This window comes from Taudactylus pleione, unplaced genomic scaffold, assembly GCF_031769625.1.
Source record: "Taudactylus pleione unplaced genomic scaffold, aTauple2 ptg002543l, whole genome shotgun sequence".
Lineage (NCBI taxonomy): Eukaryota > Metazoa > Chordata > Amphibia > Anura > Myobatrachidae > Taudactylus > Taudactylus pleione.
In genome coordinates, this window is record NW_028286924.1 from 48,723 (window position 1) to 70,136 (window position 21,414).

The 21,414-nt window shown below is 45.8% G+C and overlaps 1 protein-coding gene across 1 annotated transcript in view; it reads left to right on the forward strand.

Moving 5' to 3' along the window:
- The window catches only part of LOC148431266 (DNA polymerase epsilon catalytic subunit A-like), an 87,375-nt gene that overhangs the window by 48,716 nt on the left and 17,245 nt on the right, over positions 1-21,414 (forward strand). The window contains exons 19-27 of the mRNA XM_088466138.1: positions 1,581-1,757; positions 1,836-2,059; positions 3,081-3,301; positions 5,649-5,850; positions 6,021-6,194; positions 6,587-6,712; positions 6,785-6,917; positions 20,352-20,544; positions 20,951-21,082. Coding sequence (XP_088322264.1) covers positions 1,581-1,757; positions 1,836-2,059; positions 3,081-3,301; positions 5,649-5,850; positions 6,021-6,194; positions 6,587-6,712; positions 6,785-6,917; positions 20,352-20,544; positions 20,951-21,082 — 1,582 coding nt within the window. The remainder of the gene's footprint in view (positions 1-1,580; positions 1,758-1,835; positions 2,060-3,080; positions 3,302-5,648; positions 5,851-6,020; positions 6,195-6,586; positions 6,713-6,784; positions 6,918-20,351; positions 20,545-20,950; positions 21,083-21,414) is intronic.

Genomic DNA, 21,414 nt, shown 5'->3' on the forward strand with positions numbered 1-21,414 from the left:
GTCACCAGCTGGTGATGTATGTGGGGAGCGGTGCATGCACAAGGTAGCGGTGTGCCTCTGTAGCAGGTATTTGAGGGTGTAATGCTGGTTCTCTTAGGAGCTAAGTGGAGCATGACCGTGTCCCGCTATGACACTCATACACAGTGACAAGATGGCACTGCGCATGCGCAGAAGACCAGACTACGCACATCTTGGTAAGGGCAGATGCTTCCCACAGGAGCTCACTCAATATTTCAGCAAGGTAGAGTGGCAGTGTCTGCTTACGCTGCGCTCAGGGAGTCTGAACACAGACCTGCATCAGATGTTGCAGGTCACAGTCTGCCCGGTGAACACAAAATAAAAATAAAACCAAGCTGGCTGCACAGCAGCCCGGACTGAAAAACGCCTGGCTCCAGACTGAGGTCAGATGGGGTATAAAGGGAGAGGAACCCTGTTCAAAACTATTACATTTTAAAGTGCCAGGCTCCACACACCACAGTCTCTACCCACAGGGCCGGCCCGACCCTTACTCAGAGTACACAAACGTGTAGGGCACCATGCTCCCTGCAGTGCCTCCACCCAGCCAGCAACACCTTCCGTGCTCCCTGCACAGACAGCACTACCCTGCCTTCCTGCCGTTCTGGAGTGAGGTGATAGGGAGGGGAGGGAAGGGTTGCTCAAGAGATGTGTTGCTTACCTGATGTAATCAGGTCAGTCTGCCCCTGTAGACCCAATGTTTCAGCGACCCCAGTGGAAGTAGGAGAAAAAATGACTTTCTAGGGTCTGGAAGTTAGCCTATTTCCCATTATTAATAGCTGTTGTTTCCATAAGTGTGTCCAAATGGCTTTTTAAGTCCCTCTGTAATCATTGCCCCTAGAAAAGCGACTTAGAAACATTCTCATCTGCACACAGTCCTTGTGTACTTACAGAAGTAGGTATTTGAGCATAATCCAGGGTAGTCTTTGCTAATGGAAATCCGGTTTGGACAAGGTAACATGCACACAACTCTCGTATTTACCGTAGCAAGCATATAGGTGTAACCCCAAATTGATTTGTAATTCAGATCTAAAAACGACATCCAAAAGAGAGCCTCTAACATGCTTGTCCGCCTACTTATTACATCGGAGAGAAAAGATCAGTTTTATGTATCCTTTCTCTTTGTAATCCAGAACGGAAGCGATAGCTGGGTACACACTGACAGATATATTGGCCGATCAATTGATTGGCCAATATATCTGCTGCACGTCGGCCAGTGTGTACCAGCGATACGTCTGTGAATGGCGTCATTTAGACGCATCTCATTGGCTGTGCTGCACAGCCGATGCACAGATATGTCTGCAGACATAATCTGTCCATTGGCAGGTGTGTGTCGGCGGTCTGCAGACCGCCCGTACACACACAGCAGCCGCCACGGGGAGGGGGGTGGGACACTCCACCGCCTGCCGGGACACGCTGCAGCCTGTAGATGATGGTGGTTTAATGTGTATGAACGACCATCATCTGCAGATTATATATATTATATATATATATATATATATATATATATATATATATATATATATATAAATTTCTGTCTTATGTATTTCCATTCTGCCATGCAGGTGCGAAGTAACCAGATGCCAAACCTAAGTAGTATGTATTCAAGTGAGCACACTGCAATGCAGGAAAAGGTGGATCCTGAGCTTTTGCCTCCGGAGAAACATATCTTTGAAGTTCGAGCAGAGACTGATTTAAAAACTGTCTACCGGGCAATCCAAAGGTTACTTCTGAGTTATAAGGCAAGTGAGAGAATGGCTTTTATTCACACTGTACAAGAGCATGCAGATGATTATAATGCAGTGGATTTTCTTCCTTAGGATGAGAGACGTGGCCCAACCCTGATTGCTGTGCAGTCTAACTGGCCATCCAGGCGGTTAGCAAGCGGGATGCCTGTTCTAGAGGAATTTCCTCTTGTCCCTGTACGTGTAACAGATGACATCAGTTATAATGTCCTGGACTGGCAGCGCCATGGTGCCCGGCGCATGATTCGTCATTACCTTAATTTAGACAGCTGCCTTTCTCAGGCATTTGATATGGCCAGGTAAAGTGTGAGGAAAGTATGTATTTTTTTTTTAACAGTTGCTTCAGAAATGGTTATGTTACTAATGGTTATGCAACATACCATTCAGTAGAGAGGGAAGTGCTTCCAATTTTGTTTTTTTAAACTGTCACATTTGGCTCTGAGTAATAAGTGGGTCACGAAAGTAGCTCCCATTTTTTTTTTTTTTTCTACTATGATTTGTGCTGGATTCTGCCACAGGTTCCACTACAAGATCTACTATGATACAGTAGTTGAGAACAGGGATTCTCCATGTCGTTTCTTTGTAACATACCAAAGAATACTTGTGGGTGGCTCTTGGTGCTGTTTGCAGCAAACATCACTTTGGAAAGGACATAGTAAGGTACTTTGGGAATAATTCTGGTCCCTTTGTCAGTTGTGTGTGTTTGAAGGTTTGGTAGTGATAATCCAAATGAGTAGTTTCCATTGAACATTTTCAAGAGCTGTCTTTTGCGTTTATGCAGCACTTTTTGGGTACGGTCACTATTAGCTTGCAGACACTTGTCTGGTCACCTTGATGGAAGGATTTAGGTACAGTAAGAGGTTTTCCTCCTTTTAAGGCAATTTGCCCTTTGCAGGGATTCATTTGAGGGTTTTCCAGATCGATTGAATTTTGCAAAAGGGAGCAAAAATTTGCAAGTGAATGTTTCATAATCACCTGACAAGCTAGCTTTTCATACTATCCAAAGCTGTGTCCATTGCTCTGCATGTGGATGGATAAGAGATGGCTTAACAGAGATCAGCCATTGTTCCATCTGTTCTTTGTTCTGCCCTTGGGGCTTTTATTAAAAATATACTTGGTTTCCCTGTAGATTTCCCGAATATAGAGGGATGGGGGTTTGAGCTTTTTGAGGTGGTTTTAGTGGTGCCTTAAAGCTCCTGTCACTGCGCTCTGTACCCCAGTGTATACATAGTTTCTCAGAACTCAAAAATCCAATTTTTACAGTCTTGGCGCTACCTATTAAGGATGTTCTCATTAAGGATGATCTATTTCCGATTGTAGGTATTATCACCTTCCTGTGGGCAACTTGCCAGATGATGTATCCACATTTGGGTCAGATCTGTTTTTCTCAAGGCATCTTAGGCGACACAATCACCTTCTTTGGCTCTCTCCAAGCTCCCGACCCGACCTTGGAGGCAAAGAGGCAGATGACAACAGGCTAGTTATGGAGTTTGATGAGAGGGCATCAGTGGAAATCAATAACCCCGGATGTTACAATACTGGTAGGTAATCTTTACCAATAAAGGAAAAAACTATTTTGTTTGGTACCCATGTTTGTCTGTTTTTTGTTTGTTTTAATGTTTTCTTAGTATTTATAGGGGTCGATCCAATTAGCCGCGAAGGGTGCGAGTTGCCGTTGCAACGGCGTTAAACCCGCAGCAACGACCGGCACCTCGCACCCTTCACTGCCCGCTCTTAGCCCTATGGCGCTGCTAACAAAATTCTGCAAATCCAGGCTGCCGTAAAGTGCGCCCGTTGCCGCAATGACTCGCGCCGGCGTGATCATTGCGGCTAATTGGATCGACCCCATAAAATTTTGTTTAATAAAAGCATATTGGCAATAGTTTCCTTTAAACAAGTGGACATCTAAAACTGCATCCATCTTCTAATTTGGCTCTGTATAATTTTTTTTGTTTTTGATTAAATGTTGCAAGATATTAAGACCTAATATGTACATTGCATTTAATATAAAACCTTATAAGCAAAGATAAAAAAATACTGGTTTTAATTTAAGACATAAGCTGGCCACACCAGGCCACAGAAGTAAATCAGGTGCATTGATTAGCCAGCTTGTATATGCTGACCAAACAGGCTGCTCACACAGCGGGATCTGCACCTGCTATACCAATACAGAGAAAAGTGGAGCGCTAGTTTGATGAAGTGACCACAATGTTTCCACTATAGAAAATGTATTAAAATAACAATGAATCAATAAAATGCATTAACTACACATGGATACACTTTCAACACTGTGAATACAATGTATGCAAGATATGTGGATATGAAATTAGCACATTTGGGTGAGATTAAATACAGAACCTCCTTTAAAGTCTCTCTCCTTTTATGTGTCCTTAATGACGAGGTCTACTGCATCATCCACTCTCTGAAATAAATATCCTCTGGTCATAAAAATCACAACCTTAGTTGAAGAAAAGTAAGTTCCTTATTGCAAGCAAAGATGGTAAGAGAGATGCCCAAATAGTAACAGAGTGTGGTACTGTCAGCTGTTTCCCTCTATGTTCCTATCGAGGTCCCAGGTGTCTGCCTCTGATAGTGATTCTGGCAGTACGCCGGGTGCTCCCGTGTGTCAGTGCAGCTGAGGGCTGAGGCACCGTCCAGTAAGTGAAGCCTGCGGTGTGATTCCGTATAGGGCTGCGCTGCTTTCAAAGGCGGAAATATTTGTCGCTCGTCTCCTTTTTTTTTTTGTAAGCTGTTTCAATGAGTAATAAATCCGGAGGAAAGCAAAAGTATCCGTGTGAACTGAAAGCATTTCTCCGAGCACAAGCACTCCCGGTTTCATCAGAAGGTGTGTGTGTGTGTGTGTGTGTGTATATATATATATATTTTATGGATGTACCTTCTGATGAAACCGGGAGTGCCTGTGTATTTCCACTTTTGAAAGCAGCGGAGCCCTATACGGAATCACCGCAGGCTCTACTTACTGGACGCTAACAGCTGTATGGGTGAATCCACCCATACAGCTGGCAGTGTGTAGAACCCGCCCCCCTAAAGCTGGCGCTTTGTAAACAATCCCCCCCCCCCTCGCCAGTACAGGAGGTTCCCTGAGGCCGAGAGCTTTCCACTACAGGACTGTCTTTCCAATACCCACCAGCAATCTCTCCAGCTTGTGGTTGAGGGGGATCTAGAGGTGCCAGGCTCTGTATATTCCCCACGTACTGCACTGGACTCTTTGGAATTTTTTTTGTTTGGTTTTTTGTTTATATATTATATAGTATTTATTGCAGCGTCATCGCTGCAATAAATATATTTTATTCAAAACTTGCAGAAGTAGGCAGGCACTCTCCGCCTACTTCTGTGACATCACAAGCTGGATAAAGTTGGCTGATCTGATTTAAAAAAAAAAAGTTGTCAAGTTGGATGAAAAGTTGGTTAGATGTGTGGTGCAGCGTTTTAATTGGACAGACAAGTTGGACAGTTGGAGGAAAGTTGGTTTATGTGGCCTGCTTTAATCTATGAGCAAATTAAATATTGGAAGCAACTAAAGCTGCTTAAAAGACACTGTTTCAAAATAAAAAACACTATTAGGGCCACCATATTAAGCCTTAATATTTGATACAGTATGAGCAGGTGAATACGTGGTCATGTCACACACTCTGGTGATGAGGAAAACGGTGTAGGTATGCAGCCCAATTGTTTTACTTTAGTCTATGAGCAAATGAAATATTGGAAACAACTAAAGCTGCTTAAAAGACACTGTTTCAAAATAAAAAACAGCGGGCCACCATACTAAGCCTTAATATTTGGCACAGTATTTTACAGACTTTAGTCTTACTGCATATGTATGGAGTCCTTACTTCTGGTGATAACTTGTTAATATCTTTGCCGCAGTGTGTGTGGAGCTTGATATTCAGAGCCTGGCTGTAAACAGCATCCTACAATCGCATCACATTAATGACTTGGAAGGTGCTGGCAGTATGGGCATCAGTTTTGATGTGTTACAGCAAGCTTCCCTCGAGGATATGGTGACTGGGAACCAGGCCAGTGCTGTGGCCAGTTACGATGAGACTGCCCTTTGTTCTAACACCTTCAGGTACTTTATTACGCATACAAGTGATGTTACAGTAATATAATGAAAGTATAATCTTGTTAAATCCATTGACTTCACCCAAAGAAGTGATAAAGGCTAATTCTGCATTGTGTCCCCTGCTGCCATCTGAGGAGATCCTATAAAGTTCAGCTGTTGTAATTTATCCTCTTTAGGATTTTGAAGAGCATGGTGGTAGGCTGGGTGAAGGAAATTACACAGTACCACAATGTGTATGCTGACAACCAAGTTATGCACTTCTATCGGTGGCTCCGAACCCCATCCTCTCTGCTGTATGACCCTGCCCTGCACAGAACTCTCCACAACATGATGAAGAAATTGTTCTTACAGTAAGGAATATGTGGCTATATACTGTGTCTGCTTCCCAAAGAAGTGTGACAAGAAATATTACTTTACTAAAACTCAGCACCCTGAGCAGTATGCAGAGGTTTTAATATGCTGAATGCTCTGGACCCAGGGACATCAAATGGTAAAAAATAGACTGTATCATAGGAGTATATTGTATCTTTTCTGTATAATAAACCTGATATCCATGATTCATTTAATCATACTCCTAGATATGTATTAAGAAAAACTGTTTTAGAATAGAAAAATTAGATCTGATTTTATATAGTCTATTATCTCATGTTAAGCTTTCTATCCATCTATTTTTCCCAAAAAAATATATACCGGTAGTTATAATGTTTGTGTATTTTGTTTTATTCCTCCATTTTATAAATAGGTTGGTGGCAGAATTTAAGCGGCTGGGCTCCTCCGTAGTGTATGCTAACTTTAACCGCATAATCCTCTGTACCAAAAAACGCCGGGTAGAAGATGCCATTGCTTATGTGGAATATATTACCCAAAGGTGGGTGTCTGTCCTTTTTGTCTTGGTGTGTTTAAATATCCATCACCTTATTCAATTCGCTTTCTCTTGCAGTATTCACTCTAGGGAGATCTTTCACTCTCTCACCATCTCTTTTTCACGCTGTTGGGAGTTCCTACTCTGGATGGACCCTGCAAACTACGGAGGGATCAAAGGGAAGCTTCCTGCTAGTGTGCACTATGGAGAGGTTAGTCTCCAAAATATTTCTATCGGAGTATAATTATAGGCCTACTTGACTACCATTATAATATACTAGTAAATTTAACCCAGCCCCGCTATACTTGCACCCGTTGTCAGCGCAACAATCCTCCTCTCCTCTTCTGGTCTGTCCTGTCTGTCGCAGTGGTGGGGACCATTGGGGAAGGGCGTGCGTCTCCGCTCTCACTGCGCATGACAGAGTGGGCATTTCGTCAATTATCTAGATAAATTTGGTAAACCTTCTGGTGCCTCGATAGATGGTGATTTTTCTTATACAGAAAGGTATCGCTGTAAAACAGAGAAGGCTACATAGGAAAAAGGTACAGATGTGTCCTTATACATCTTTGTTGCAGGCATGTTTAAAAGCCCCTCTCGGCGCACCAGGTCCCGCGAGACACTGCTAACACCGGGATTCTTTTTTGCATCTTTTTTACTGAAAATGCATCTAAGCCACAATGTGATGTAACTAGCATGTACGAGCAGACTGTGCTGATTAATTTAATATGCGACATCTGAGTGTGACTGCGTCTCTGAATCTGTATACAAATTGCTACAATGTAGCAGTCACAGCTTTTTTTTATTCTAAGTTCTGTTATGGTTAATATACAGACTCAGATGCACACAGATATACAAGTGTCACATATCAAATTAATCCGCACAGTCTGCTGGTGTCTCACATTGCAACTTATGGTGCATACACACGGTCAGATCTGTCAGATGAACGACTGAACGATTTTTACCAACGATTTGAATGATTTCAGCCTAAAATGAATGAAATCGTCCAAATCTGACTGCAAACACATCAGATGTCAGATATCGTTATATGACATCAGATATGAACGATTTTTAAAATCGTTATCGTTCAGATCTGACACAAAATCTGCCCGTCTGTATGCACCATTAGACGCATTTTCACTGAATAAATACTCCCGATGCCAGAAGAGGCCCACGGGACCTGGCGGCTCACTCATGCCAGGCAATTCGCTCTGTGCTCTGTATTAAGGCTAGATGTATGAGAACACATCTATATACTCACAAGGTACTCCTTCCTGTAGGAAGGAGCTCATGGTCTTGAATAGATAATAGACAATACAACTGTGTCTCTGATTACTAGTACTTCAATGAACTAGATCGCCAAGGATTTCAATGCAACAGGAGAAACACTATTTACGGTTAATATATTTGAATATAATATAGTGCACACAATAGGAAGGTCATAGTTCAGACATACATATTTTATAGCTAAGCCCTCCCCTAGACATCCGATCAGCCTCTACAGAAGCAATTGGAAGTCTGTTTGACTTTGTTCTCTTGGAGCGGGCACTATCTATTTAGCTGCAGGAGCTCTGAGTTTTTGTTTTTTTTCTATGCCCAAGGAGAAGTCTGCTATTGGGAGACAGACAGGACCCCTTTCAAGAATCAAGCAGTCCTAGTGTGCATCATGACTGATCCATGGCAATGCTGTCTAGATTAGCTTTTTTTCTCACAATCTTTGGAACACTGCTGGAAGGGACCGAAAGGAGCAGGCGCTGAATACAAACTCACTAAGACAGAAGCTCCTCCCCTTATTTTTAGTACAACTTTAAACGAAGTAAAAAAGCAAGGGTTAACTAGCTTCAATCCACTTGCCAAGCCAATCTACAAGAACAACAAGAGGCACGCCAACTTCAACACCGAAGTGTGAATCTTTTTACGCCTGCACCAAGAAACTTATATTTTCAAACATGTAGTTTTTGTAAGATCCCAGATTTCTATCCCGGCTCATTGTTCGGTGCATGTTTCGGCTTGCTCAATCTTTTTTCAAGGGAAATTGATTTCTATTCTGAAAGTTCACTGTTCAAATGCTCCTTCGGGGTAGGGGGGGGGGGGCGGTTGTTGGATGTCTAATTGCCTTATGTTCCACCAGTGGTGCATAGGCACCGTAAGTTAATTGTTTTTGGCATTTGAAAAGCAGAATCCGATATGACTACATGGCTTTTTCAATTATTGTCCTTGTATTCCGTACTCTAAGGGTGATTATATACAATTCTACTAGACCATATATAGTGTTTCTTTTACATGTGAAATCCAAAGATATGGATCCTATTAAGGAAGTAGTTATTGGAGAAACCATTGACTTTTTATTATACTTGTTTATTACTTATTTGACTCTCACGTTAGAGAAACCAAGTTTAACAATCATCTACGGGAGAAACTGGACCCTGGAATTTAGGAAGTCTGATTGCCTAGGACAGAGGTTCCCAAACACTGTCCTCAAGGCACCCCAACAGTTCAGGTTTTAGAGATGTCTGTGGTTGAGCACAGTTGGTTAAATCAAATTATCGTTCCAATCGGGCAACTAGTTGGTCGGTTGGAATGAAAATCTGATAATATATGGGTGCAAATAATAATGGTTTGTTTGCTCCCAAACAACGGAAAAATGGCGCAAATGGTCGTTCAGACAAGTTGGTTAAATCTGTCGTTTGAGTGACAGTTTGCTCCCACAAGCTGGAAAATGGATGAAAACAACCACTGTACCTCCTCAGTATTAATTGTCTGGTGATCACCAGACAATAACTTAAACAGTACACACAAAAAAATTTCCTCAGCTTTGGATATTGGTCAAATTTGAACCAGAAATTCCATTTTGGGGTTCCACACTTGCTGAGCCCTCTTGCTCCGGGTTTGGATGGCATATGCAGAGTTAAGGAAGACTCAAGTTTTTCTCCTTTTTGAATTGCTGTCTTATTTAAACTTGATTTGGATAATATTAGCCGGACAAAAAGCAGAAAATATTTTCTATCAGTAAATTTGGCAAAAGCTTGAAGCTTTTTGTTTGTCCTTCATGTTTCCAATAAATGCAAAGTTCGTGGATTGAGGCTGCAGTACTCCCCTTCTTGTGGAGAACAGTAGAGTTAAATGGGCTTTACCTCTGGACTTGGCTGTCTGTTTATTCATGGTCAAAGTCTACATGAGGGACATTTTGCCCACTAAAGGGAATCTGTGGTTGGCCCACATCTGCTACTTTACCAGTATCTGTAGTTAATTTGCACTTCCAAATTCTGGGTGAGTGCCTTTCTGGAACGCGAATATATAGTCTATCTCAGTGGTTCTCACTCTGTCCTCAGGATCCTACACAGTTCACCTTGTCAAGGTCACCCAGCAGGTGCAGACAGTACTCACTGACACATTTTAAAAGACCCACAGGGGGAGCTAATTTACTGTTTGGGATCCTGAGGACCAAGGCCCTCATTCAGAGGCGGTCGCAAGAAGTGCGGCCTCCTGGTCGCTATCTAAGCTGTGGGTTACCACCCACAGCTTAGTGACCGACCAGGGTGATGGTCGCGATGGTCAAGACCATCGGGGCTTGCGACGTGACCCTAAGGCTGGGTTTCTGCAACCGCAAACCCCAGGGAGCTTCCTGCTCTGATTGAGCACGAAGCTCCCCACTGACATCACTGCTGATGTCAGTGCGGCCGCCCACAAAACGTCAGGCGTTCGCTTGGGAACGCCCCCATTTTTGTAGCCACGCCCCGCCTACAAAACGGGTCGAGCTGTCGATCACCATCGACAGCCGCCCCTTTTGTAGTGAGCTCCGGAGCAAGAGAAATTCTCTCTCGCTCCGGGGCTTGCGCACGCACAGTGCGGCCACTGCGCGTGCACAGGACCTTAACATCGACCCGGTTGCAACCGGGTCTGAATGAGATTCCAATTTTGAGAACCTGTGATCTATCGATTTCAAAGTTTCACCACTAAGTTTTTTTTTTTTGTTCCTGTGGATCAAGAGATGTGTACGGTCATAAGGCAACCATTCACACATTAATCACTGCATTATAACACAGAAGCTAGTGTCTATTTAAACACTATTATTACAAGAACCAAACAAATGCTGTAGGGCCTTTAATAATCTAAAATGCTCAATTCTCAGGTTAGACTGGTTCAAGATGATATATGAGATGCACAGTCAACTGTATGGAGTGGGATAAGTGGCACAACAGTCTCCAAACAATGTGATTCTTTAGCTGGTTCATCCTCATCAGTTGGGCTTTATGCTAAATAAATCGGCCCTTACCAGTCTGCCAGGTGTTTCCTCATATTTAAGGGGTTCGCTCAGTCCATGTAACTATTCTATTTAAAAGTAAATCCCACGTCTGGAAAAAAAACTCCCACTAGTGGTGACTTTTATGGTTAATCTCTTTTAAAATGCCTAGACGGCCAAAACGTTAATCTGTTTAAGAACATTCTCCAGTGTATATTCCCAATTGTGCCTTCTGACTCATTAATAGTGTACTCTCTTCGTATGTAAGGGGTGACAAAAAAGTGAAATTTATTATTGGTACGCTAACTAGATCTAAGTGTTCTGGTGAGCTGGCCTTCCCTAATCTCCAATTGTATTATGTAATTACACAATTGTCTCTTGGTTTCATGGTTGGGAGGCTCTCCTGAAAAACTGAGGGGTCTGTTGTAAGAACAAGCGGAGCTCTCTTTGGCTCCTTTGCAATTTCTCTTGTTAAACGCTCTTGCGCCACTGTAACAGCAAGCAGTCGAAGTCTGAAACGATAGGAAAAAAGTTATCCATCTCTAAACACCTTAAACTTATATAATTAAATAGTTTTGGACGACTTGAAATACAAAAACATTTGTTAAAACATAACATGATGAAATAATGATTATTCACAACTAAAGGTAATTACTAAAATGGTTATTTAGGGCCATATTCAATTGCCAGCGAAAAGCCGTTATCGGCGATACTTATTCGCCGATGATGTCATTTCGCCAATCTGAACTTATCCCCGTATTCAATTCTTTTGACTTTTCGCCGGTGCAGAAAGTCAGTGGTTCGAACCCAGCGATAAAGTATCACCTATGAATAGGTGTCGAATAAAAGTGCAGAATTGGGGTTTTAGGGTCCAAACTTCCAAAAACCACCCAGCACCCCTTGGACTGTCCCCCAAGGTAAACTGTGTCAAAAGAAATTTTTAAAGTTATCCATGACACCCCAAAAAAGTACTTTCATTTTGGGGAAAAAACCCAAAGTTGGGGTACAAACTTCTAAACTAGCTAATAGACTCAGGGGGTTTCCCCAAGTATGCGCCAGGTGTTTTTTTAGTTTGCAGGTGGTTGTGGGCGGTGGATTTTTCACAAGTTCACATTACCCACTTTAAAATATGCTTGCACCCATTTTCAGGCACCCCAAATTTGATGAACTAATTTAAAAAAAAAAAAAAAACCTTGCTAAATGCGATTCTTCATCACTTTTTCAAAGACTCTAAATAGCTATTCAGACCATTTAAACACCAGAAATACCTGCAGCAGGGCTATTCGGGGGTACCCATAGTGAACCCCCATGACAGAGCATCTTTTGGGGGGGGTATCAGTCTGATTTTTCCAAAAATTACAGCACTTTTCGCTCATTTCATTTTCTCCGGCTCCCGTTTTCGCCGATTTGGAATTGAATACAGGGATACGCGGGGACGAGCGCGGTACTTTTCTGCTCAGAAAACTTGCGATGACGGCAAAGTCCGGCAACAGACTTTTCGCTCCTAATTGAATATGGCCCATAGAGTATAGAGTATACAGCTCATAGAGGCACATTTAAGATGCTGACCATATATGGTCTGTTGTAAGAGCATAAAGGTCCAGTATTAGCAGACAGGAGGTACCACAGATGATGGAATTAGGAGTCCAAACAGTATTTTCTACTTCAGGGTCCATAGGGGTCCACAGGGTGACCTTGGGGTATAGCTGGATCCTCGGGCACCACGGAGTTAAAGCTTTTAGCTGCTCCCAGGATGCACTTGGGTCCATCCTCCTCTATACCCCGAGCCACAGGCACCTCAGTTTAAGCTGGTGCCCGGCCGGAGTCGGGTCACCCTACGGGGGGGGGGGCTGCAGGAGCAGCCCCCTAAAGCTTTTTATTTTTTTTAACTAAGTGAAATTTATTTTATTTTTACTTCATGTTTTTTTCTCCAGAGCGGCAGCGATGGGCTGTCTGTACAGACGCCCACGCTGCCGCTCCTTCTCCCTGCTGGCGCCGCGACGCCAGTACTGCACTGGGGATCTTGGCGGGGGAAGCCAGAGTCTGTACTAGCCGGACTCTGGTTTCCCCCGGGACTGCTGCCGGGGAGATCAAGGTAAACCGCGCACCGCTGATTAGCGGCGGTGCGCGTGTTCCTTTTAAATGCAGTCCCATGCCCCCGGTCTAGGGGACAGACCGGGGGAGCTAGCGGTGGCGCCGGGCTTCCCCTCCATTGGAGGCATACCCCGCCAGACCACTAGACCACCAGGGTGAATAAGGCAAGCGGGATGCCGGCAACCCGGGGGTTAATATGCTAGCCAGGGGAGGAAGCCTTCCCTGTCTAGCGGCTCCTCCCCTCAGCTCAGCGCGCCTTTCAGCTAGTAGTCTGGCGTCGCTGAGCTGCAGATACTCGGCCACTCCTCCTCTGAGGTCTCCAGCAGCCATTTTCTCCAGTGGCAGCGCAGATATTCTCAGGGAGCACGCGGACCGGTCCCCCTGTGTACCTCTCCCCTGCAAAAGGACAGTGTACACAGCACTATAGCCCTCCCAGACACTGAATCTGGGCAGGTTGATTGTAGTGGAAAGGTGCAGTGAGTATATCTTCCTGCATGGTATGTGACACTTGCTAGTGCTGCCTGTCTGTGCTAATTTCTACTTACTGTCAGCCTATACCTTTCCCTTTCCTTCTCCTACAAGCCCAAGGATTTGTCACAGGACGGCCTGTGCGGACGGTGCCAGGCGGTCCCTGGTACGTCTAAACCTCCTATGTCGCAGGAGCCACCATGGGCGATATTTTCCCAGGTGCTGGTGTCCATCGCGGACCGTCTGTCGGTCCCGACTGCCGTCCCTACTAGGGCGTTGCCTCAGCCTACCATCCCCCATTCCCCGGGTGTCCCACAATTATTGCAGACTCCTCCGGGGTCTCAGCCTGTTGGTCCCTATGCGGGGTTGCCAATGTATATACAGTCCACCCCTGTGGCGCAGCAGGCTGTGGTGCCGTTTCAGGCTCCTGTGGCAGCTCCTCCACCCTGGGTGGATGCGCTTTCCCACACTGTCCAAGATTTGGCGGCAGCATCTTTGGCTTTTCAGTCGATGTTGCGCAGTGACGTGCCCTCCAGGGCGTCTAAACGTACAGTTATGGCGCAGGCTGCGCATTTTTCGGACTCTGAGGGGTCCTCGGATGATGGTGAGGTGCAGGATGACTCAGCCTCAGATGCCTCAGTCCAGGAGGCAGACACTAAGTCTTCCATCAATGTGTGGGCTCTGGTTAGGGCGGTGCGGGCCATTCTTCTGATTGAGGATGAGGCACCCGCTCCCAAGTCGAGGTATCCTAGTTTTAAAAAAGCTAAGGTTACTTCTGCAGCGTTCCCCTTGTCTGATCAGTTGACGGATCACATGGCGGTGGCCTGGCAGACGCCCAGTAAGCGATTCCTGCCACAGAAGCGGTTGGCGTCCAATTATCTGTTTCCGGAGGCGCATTGTAAGAAATGGGGAACTCCTCCTGCAGTCGATTCCCATGTAACACGCCTCATCAGGAGTGCTACTTTGCCATTGCCGTCTATATCCTTGCTGAAGGATCCTACGGACAGGAAGGTGGAGACTTGTCTAAAGTCTATTTACTCTCTCTCAGGGGCTGTAGCCCGGCCGTCCGTGGCCATCTCCTGGGTGGCCAAGGCCATTGAGGGTTGGGCCAACGCCTTGGAGGATACGTTTACGGATGAAGCTCCGGATGTCCAGACGGCGTTGTTAGGACAGATGAGAGATGCCGCTTCCTACATTGGAGAAGCATCTTTGGATGCTAGCCTGCTGACCTCTAGGGTTTCGGCGGCAGCAGTGTCTGCTCGCAGATCCTTGTGGTTGAGGTCTTGGAGAGCAGACGCGGATTCAAAGAGAGGCTTGGAGGCCTTACCTTTTAATGGAGAGTTACTATTTGGTCCGGACCTGGACAAAATAGTAGATACCCTGGCAAAATCCAAGTCAGCCTTCCTCCCTTCAGCTACGACACCTGCTAAGGTCCGGAGCTCGGCCTTTCGCTCCTTTCGGGTTCAGGGCAAGGCAAAGGGTCAGTTCTTCCCGGGGCAGTCCGCAACCAAGACCGCCTCAAAGCCAAAGAAGCAAGCCTGGAGTGCTAGGCGCCCTTCTTCCAAGCAAGAAGATAAGCCTTCTGAATGATGAGACGGGCCTCCCTCTGGGGGTCCCCAGAGTGGGAGGCCGACTTCTTCAATTTGCCCAGTGCTGGCACAATACCACCACGGATGCCTGGGTGCGAGAAGTGGTCTCCCAGGGGTACGCCCTGTCTTTTCGGCACAGGCCGCATCGCCAGTTTTTTTTGCACGAGTCCTTCTCAGGACAAGACCAAGGCCTTGCAGGTTCAGGAAGCCATAGAGGCCTTGCTGACGGCGGGGGTCATTATACCCGTACCACAATCTCAACGTGGGATGGGGTATTACTCTACGCTGTTTCTGGTCTAGAAACCCAATGGCTCTCATCGCCCCATCCTCAATTTGAAGTCCCTGAACAGGTTTCTCGGGGTTCCCAAATTCAGGATGGAAACTTTGCGTTTCATCATTCTGGCGATGGAACCGGGGGATTATATGGTCTCCCTGGATATCCAGGACGCCTACCTCCATGTGCCTATAGCAACATCGCACCAATGGTTTCTGCGGTTTGCTATTCTCCACAACCACTACCAATTCAGGGCTCTACCCTTTGTCCTTTCCACGGCACCAAGGGTATTTACCAAGGTAATGGCGGTCATGGCGGCTCACCTTCAGAGCCAGGGGATACGGTTGCTACCATATCTAGATGACATCCTCTTGCTGGCCAGCTCCCCGGAGGTACTGATCCAGCATCTCCACCTGACGGTCGCTTGTCTACAGGCGCACGGGTGGTTGATCAACTGGAAGAAGTCCTCCCTCATCCCATAACAGCGGATGGTTCATTTGGGGGCCCTGCTGGAGTCTCGTCAGCAACGGATTTTCTTGACTCCAGAGAAGGTCTCCTCCTTACAGCTGCGGATTCACAGTTCACTGAGCAGTGGCAGAGTGTCGGTGCACTCAGCGATGAGTTTTGGGGTCCATGGTGTCGGCATTCGACATGGTGGAGTTTGCCCAGTTCCATTCCAGGCCCCTGCAGAGGCTGATTCTTTCGGAATGGAACGGATTGCCACACAGGATCCGCTCTCAGATGCTGGTGTTGTCCTCGGAGGTGCGTCTGTCCCTGGCCTGGTGGCTACAGTTGGCTCATCTCCTCGAGGGGCGCCCCTTTTGGATCCCTGAATGGGTTCTGCTCACGACAGATGCCAGTCTCCGGGGTTGGGGGGCGGTGACAGGCTCCTTGTCACTTCAGGGTCGTTGGTCGGCGGAGGAAGAGATTCTTCCCATCAACATCCTGGAACTGCGGGCAGTGTACAGAGCCCTGCAGTCGTCCGGCACCACTCTTCACGGAAGGGCCGTTCAGGTGCAGTCAGACAACGCCACCACGGTGGCGTACATCAATCACCAGGGAGGGACTCGCAGTCGAGCTGCGATGTCGGAGGTGTCCCGCGTCCTGGCTTGGGCAGAGCGCTATCTTCCAGCTCTCTCGGCAGTCTTCATCCCGGGAGTCCTCAATTGGGAGGCAGACTTCCTCTGCCGTTACGACGTGCATCCCGGGGAATGGTCGCTTCATCCAGAGGTATTCCAACTACTCGTGGACAAGTGGGGGCTGCCAGAGCTGGACCTGATGGCGTCCCGTCACAATCACAAGCTGCCCGTGTACGGGTCAAGGACAAGGGACGCAGACGCAAGTCTGATAGACACACTGTCGGTGAAATGGCTGTTTCACCTGGCTTACTTGTTTCCTCCGATATCTCTGCTGCCTCTGGTCCTTCGCAAGTTCAAGCAGGACGGAGGCACACTGATCCTGGTGGCCCCAGCGTGGCCCAGAAGGCCGTGGTACTCCGATCTGCGGAGCCTGTCCATCGACGCTCCGTACCTCCTACCTCAACGGCGGGACCTGTTGTCTCAGGGGCCCTGTCTTCACCCGGATCTGGGTCGACTATCTTTGACGGCGTGGCTCTTGAGACAGCCGTCCTGAGGTCTCGGGGCTTTTCTAGCTCCGTTATTACCACCATGCTGAGGGCGCGCAAGCCTGCTTCCGCGAGGATCTACCACCAGAGTGTGGCACACTTACTTTCAGTGGTGTGAGGCCAGAAAATATGATCCCCAGGTGTTCCGGGTTTCGCGTATTCTGGCTTTCCTTCAGTCGCATTTGGACTTAGGATTACGTCTTTCCTCACTGAAGGTGCATGTGTCTGCTCTGTCGGTGTGGTTCCAGCGCAGGATTGCTGCTATGCCGGACGTACACAACTTTTTCGAGGGTATTTTAAGAATCCAGCCTCCCTTTTTGCCACCTGTGGCCCCGTGGGATTTGGCGGTGGTTCTTCAGGCCTTACAGGGTCCTCCTTTTGAGCCCTTGGAGTCAGTGGAGCTCAAGTGGCTAACTTTTAAGACTGTTTTCCTATTGGCAATTGCTTCTGCCAAGAGGGTTTCGGATTTGGGGGCGCTTTCCTGTCGTCCCCCTTTTCTGGTTTTTCATCAGGACAGAGCGGTGCTTCGCACTCGTCCTGATTTCCTGCCTAAGGTGGTTTCCAGGTTCCACATTAATCGAGAAATTGTTGTACCAGCCTTTCAGTCGCCTGATCTTTTGGCTGGGGAGGCTTCTTTAGACGTTGTCCGTGCACTCCAGGTTTATGTGGACCGGACTAGTTCTGTGAGGAAGTCGGATTCTTTGTTTATCCTCTTTGGTTTTCACAAGAGGGGTTGGCCTGCCAACAAACAGACTCTAGCCCATTGGCTTCATTCTGTTATTATTGAGGCTTATATGCAGGAGGGTTTACCTGTTCCAGCCTCTGTTAAGGCTCATTCCGCTCGGTCTGTGGGCCCTTCTTGGGCTGCTAGCCGTGGCGCCTCTGCTGTTCAGCTGTGTAAGGCGGCCACCTGGTCTTCCATTCAGACCTTTTTGAGGTTCTATGCGTTTGACACCTTTGCCTCTCAGGATGCATCCTTTGGGCGCCGGGTTCTCCTATCAGCACAGGAGCGTCCCCGCCCTTAGTTGGACTGCTCACCCTGTGGACCCCTATGGACCCTGAAGTAGAAAACAAGAGATATGGTAAGAACTTACCTTTGTTATCTCTGTTTCTACGAATTCCACAGGGCACCCGCCCTGACGTACCTGGCTTCATATGGGCTCTGTGACTGGTCACCGGTTTTCCGTCTCCCATTTCTGTGAGTGTGGTTCTTGTGTGTTCCAGTCTTCCTTCTCTCTGTTTCGTCTCCTCCTCCGGCCTTGGCTGCTTACCAACTGAGGTGCCTGTGGCTCGGGGGCGGGGTATAGAGGAGTATGGACCCAAGTGCATCCTGGGAGCAGCTAAAAGCTTTAACTCCGTGTTGCCCGAGGATCCAGGATCCAGCTATATACCCCAAGGTCACCCTGTGGACCCTATGGACTTCGTAGAAACAGAGATAACAAAGGTAAGTTCTTACCATATGTCTTGTTTTAGCAAGAGGTCTCACAGACGATATTGGGTTGAAGGAGATATCCACCAGGTAGCTAAAAATGCTGCTATAATCTGGTCCAAGGTCATTGGTGTAACTACCATAGGTGTAAGGGGGTGTAGCTGCTATGTATCCCAGACCTGAGGGGGGCCCATCTTCCTTGTCAAAGTTTACATATGTTTATGTACATTTACACGTTTCGCTGAGTAAAGAGCACTCCACTTCCTCAAAGCATGAATCAGTGCATGTAAACTTCTGAACGGAGTGGGCTTCTGATCTTCCTCTGTGGGACAATGCTAGATTCTCGAAGTTGGGCAAATATGATGGTTATTTGCTTTCTAGGTCAGATTTATCTGGATGACCAGATAAAAACAGATTGCTTTGTCTCCAAGAATGTGTCTGTTTCTCAGCCATAAGTGGAACAACAATCAAATTGAGGTCTTTAAAGGTCTATCTTCTGTTCTCTTGCAGAACATGGTAGCACTCATACTGAAAGTCCAGACTTTTTTGCAGGGTGTGACACAACCATCGCTGAGTCCTGAATTTAGTTTTGAGGACATTACAATAATCTCCTTTTTTTGCAGTGTTTGATATAGTAGACTTAAATGTTCTCCCTCGGAAAAAGTCTTACTTTGGCTTATTTCCTCGGCCCGGAGGGAGTAGGGAGCTTTTATCTTTCCATTCTCCATTCATGGCCTTTAAACCTAAGGTTGTTTAAATCAAGACATTGTAATTCTGCCACCTATGGGCTTTCATATTTTGTCAGAATCCATGTACAAAGGAAGAAGGATCTATTCACTTGGAATGTCGTTAGGGCCTTGAAGAGCTATGTCGCAAGGATGCTTTGTCAGGGGTATTCAACATACGACCCTCCAGCTGTTGTGAAAGTACTCATTCAAGCATGCCTGCCAGTTTTAGCATGCCTTAATAGCAAAACTGTGGCAGGACATGCTGGGATGTGTAGTTCCACATCAGTTGGAGGGCCACATGATGATTAACCCTACTTTTATTTTTTATCTACTGGTATTCTGATGACTACATATAGTGTTGACCTGTGTTCCAAACAATTACTAGCTGGATCACGGTTATGTGCCACTTATTTTGGACTTCAAAAAACCTGTTCCTGTACAATGTAAAAGCACATTCTACAAAAGGTGGTGTGACAGAGTATTGGCTGAGCAGCTGTGTTGAGCAGCCACTTTGTACATGCTGTTACAAAATTTTGTCAGGAATAAAAAAAAAAAAATGTTCCCCTACCACACTGCAAAAGACCAGCAATAAGATTTGAATGCTACATTATAATAATAATAATCCAGAGATCTTTGTTAAGGCGTCTCTGTACTGGTGGTCCCTAATGCTACATGATAATAGCACCTACTTTGGGTCATATAATTGCATACTGGTATGCCGCATGATAATAGCACAAATATTAATATATCTAAGTTGAGAGGTACCCCAAAATCCTCCAAATGACACTTCAAAATTCAATAGGTTTTGTAACATAAGGTGCCACCCTGTTGAATACACATCCAAAAGCAGCTCAGGGGTGTCGCCAGAGTCTTGTGTCCCCCATAGGATAATTTAAAATCTTTTTAAACTTTAAACTAAATAATTTTCTCTGAATCCATTATTAGAAATTGTATACCCAACCATTTATTTAGTTAAACCTCTTCATCCCTGAAAAAATATTTCTCCATTCAGATTTTTTTTCCTTGTGGAGCTTGGTTAGAAAAAAATGTGGAACAGGTTGGGGATATGGAAGAGTGATGAGCTAAAGACTTGTACAAGTGTCCTGTAGTAGACTTTGAGTCCATCGGTGGACACTGGATACTGGAATCTAAAGAAAATAATTTAATCGGAGTATAAAAACCATTTTTTCCTTTTTCAGAGTGATAAGAAGAAATCGAAGAATGATGAGGATGAGGGCAGTGAAGAGGAGGATGATGAAGAAACTGATGTTCCATCAGACAGTGAACAGCCAGAGGACCAAGTGGAAGAATGTCTGGAGAACAACTGGAATATAGTGCAATATCTACCCCAGGCAGCCTCTTGTCAGAGCTATTTCCTAATGATTGTTTCTGGTAAGTGTTGCACACTCTTCAGTGTCTCTGTAGATTGACCCATTTCTTTATCAGCTCTAGCTGTCAGTGTAATGAGTGAGGTATCCCTGTTGGTGTGACCAGTAGCAGCATGTTGAAACAAGAATGAAACCTACTCTTCAGAAATTGCAATCTGCACCCTTGAGGAGTATTTTATTTCATCCTGCTGTGAAGAGTTTAAAAAAAAAAAGGGGGGGCTCTGCGGCAGTATAGTTAATGTATTTAGCTATTATTTTCTGGTATGTTCACCCACTGGGCAACTGCTGTTCAGATGTACTGACCTGTAATACTTGCGGTGTATCTTCCCTGTGTCTTATGCCTGTAAGCTATGTAGGGGCAAAACAAAATGATCTTTCCTGTGCTGATTTAGTGTGCTTTCTTTCTGCAGCTTACATTGTGGCTGTATATCATAGTATGAGGGAGGAGTTGAGACGAAATGCTCCTGGAAACACCCCAATCAAACGTCGGCAGAACAGCCAGCTGTCCCAAGAGACTGTGGGTGAAACTGGGGCCTTGCCTGGTAAGAAACCTATAGAAGGGGAAGCAATCTAAATCCGTGTCATATTAGCAATTTTATATTGTCGCATGGGAAGCCATAATTTTAGATGTAAAACAATGGTTGCATTAGGGGTTATTGCATTTTTGTTCATCATAAACAGAGCATTAGTTTTTTGATATGTACAGCCCACAGCTCTGACTTGTTCTCATTCATCCAGTTGGGGACACAGATAGCACCTGTGCAATTTTTCCGGAATCCGTTTCTTCCTCACACTAGAGGCTACTAAAAGTATCAGTGACATTCCCATTACTTCCAGTCTTGATTTCTATAATGTGCTCCTTTCTGGCCTTCCG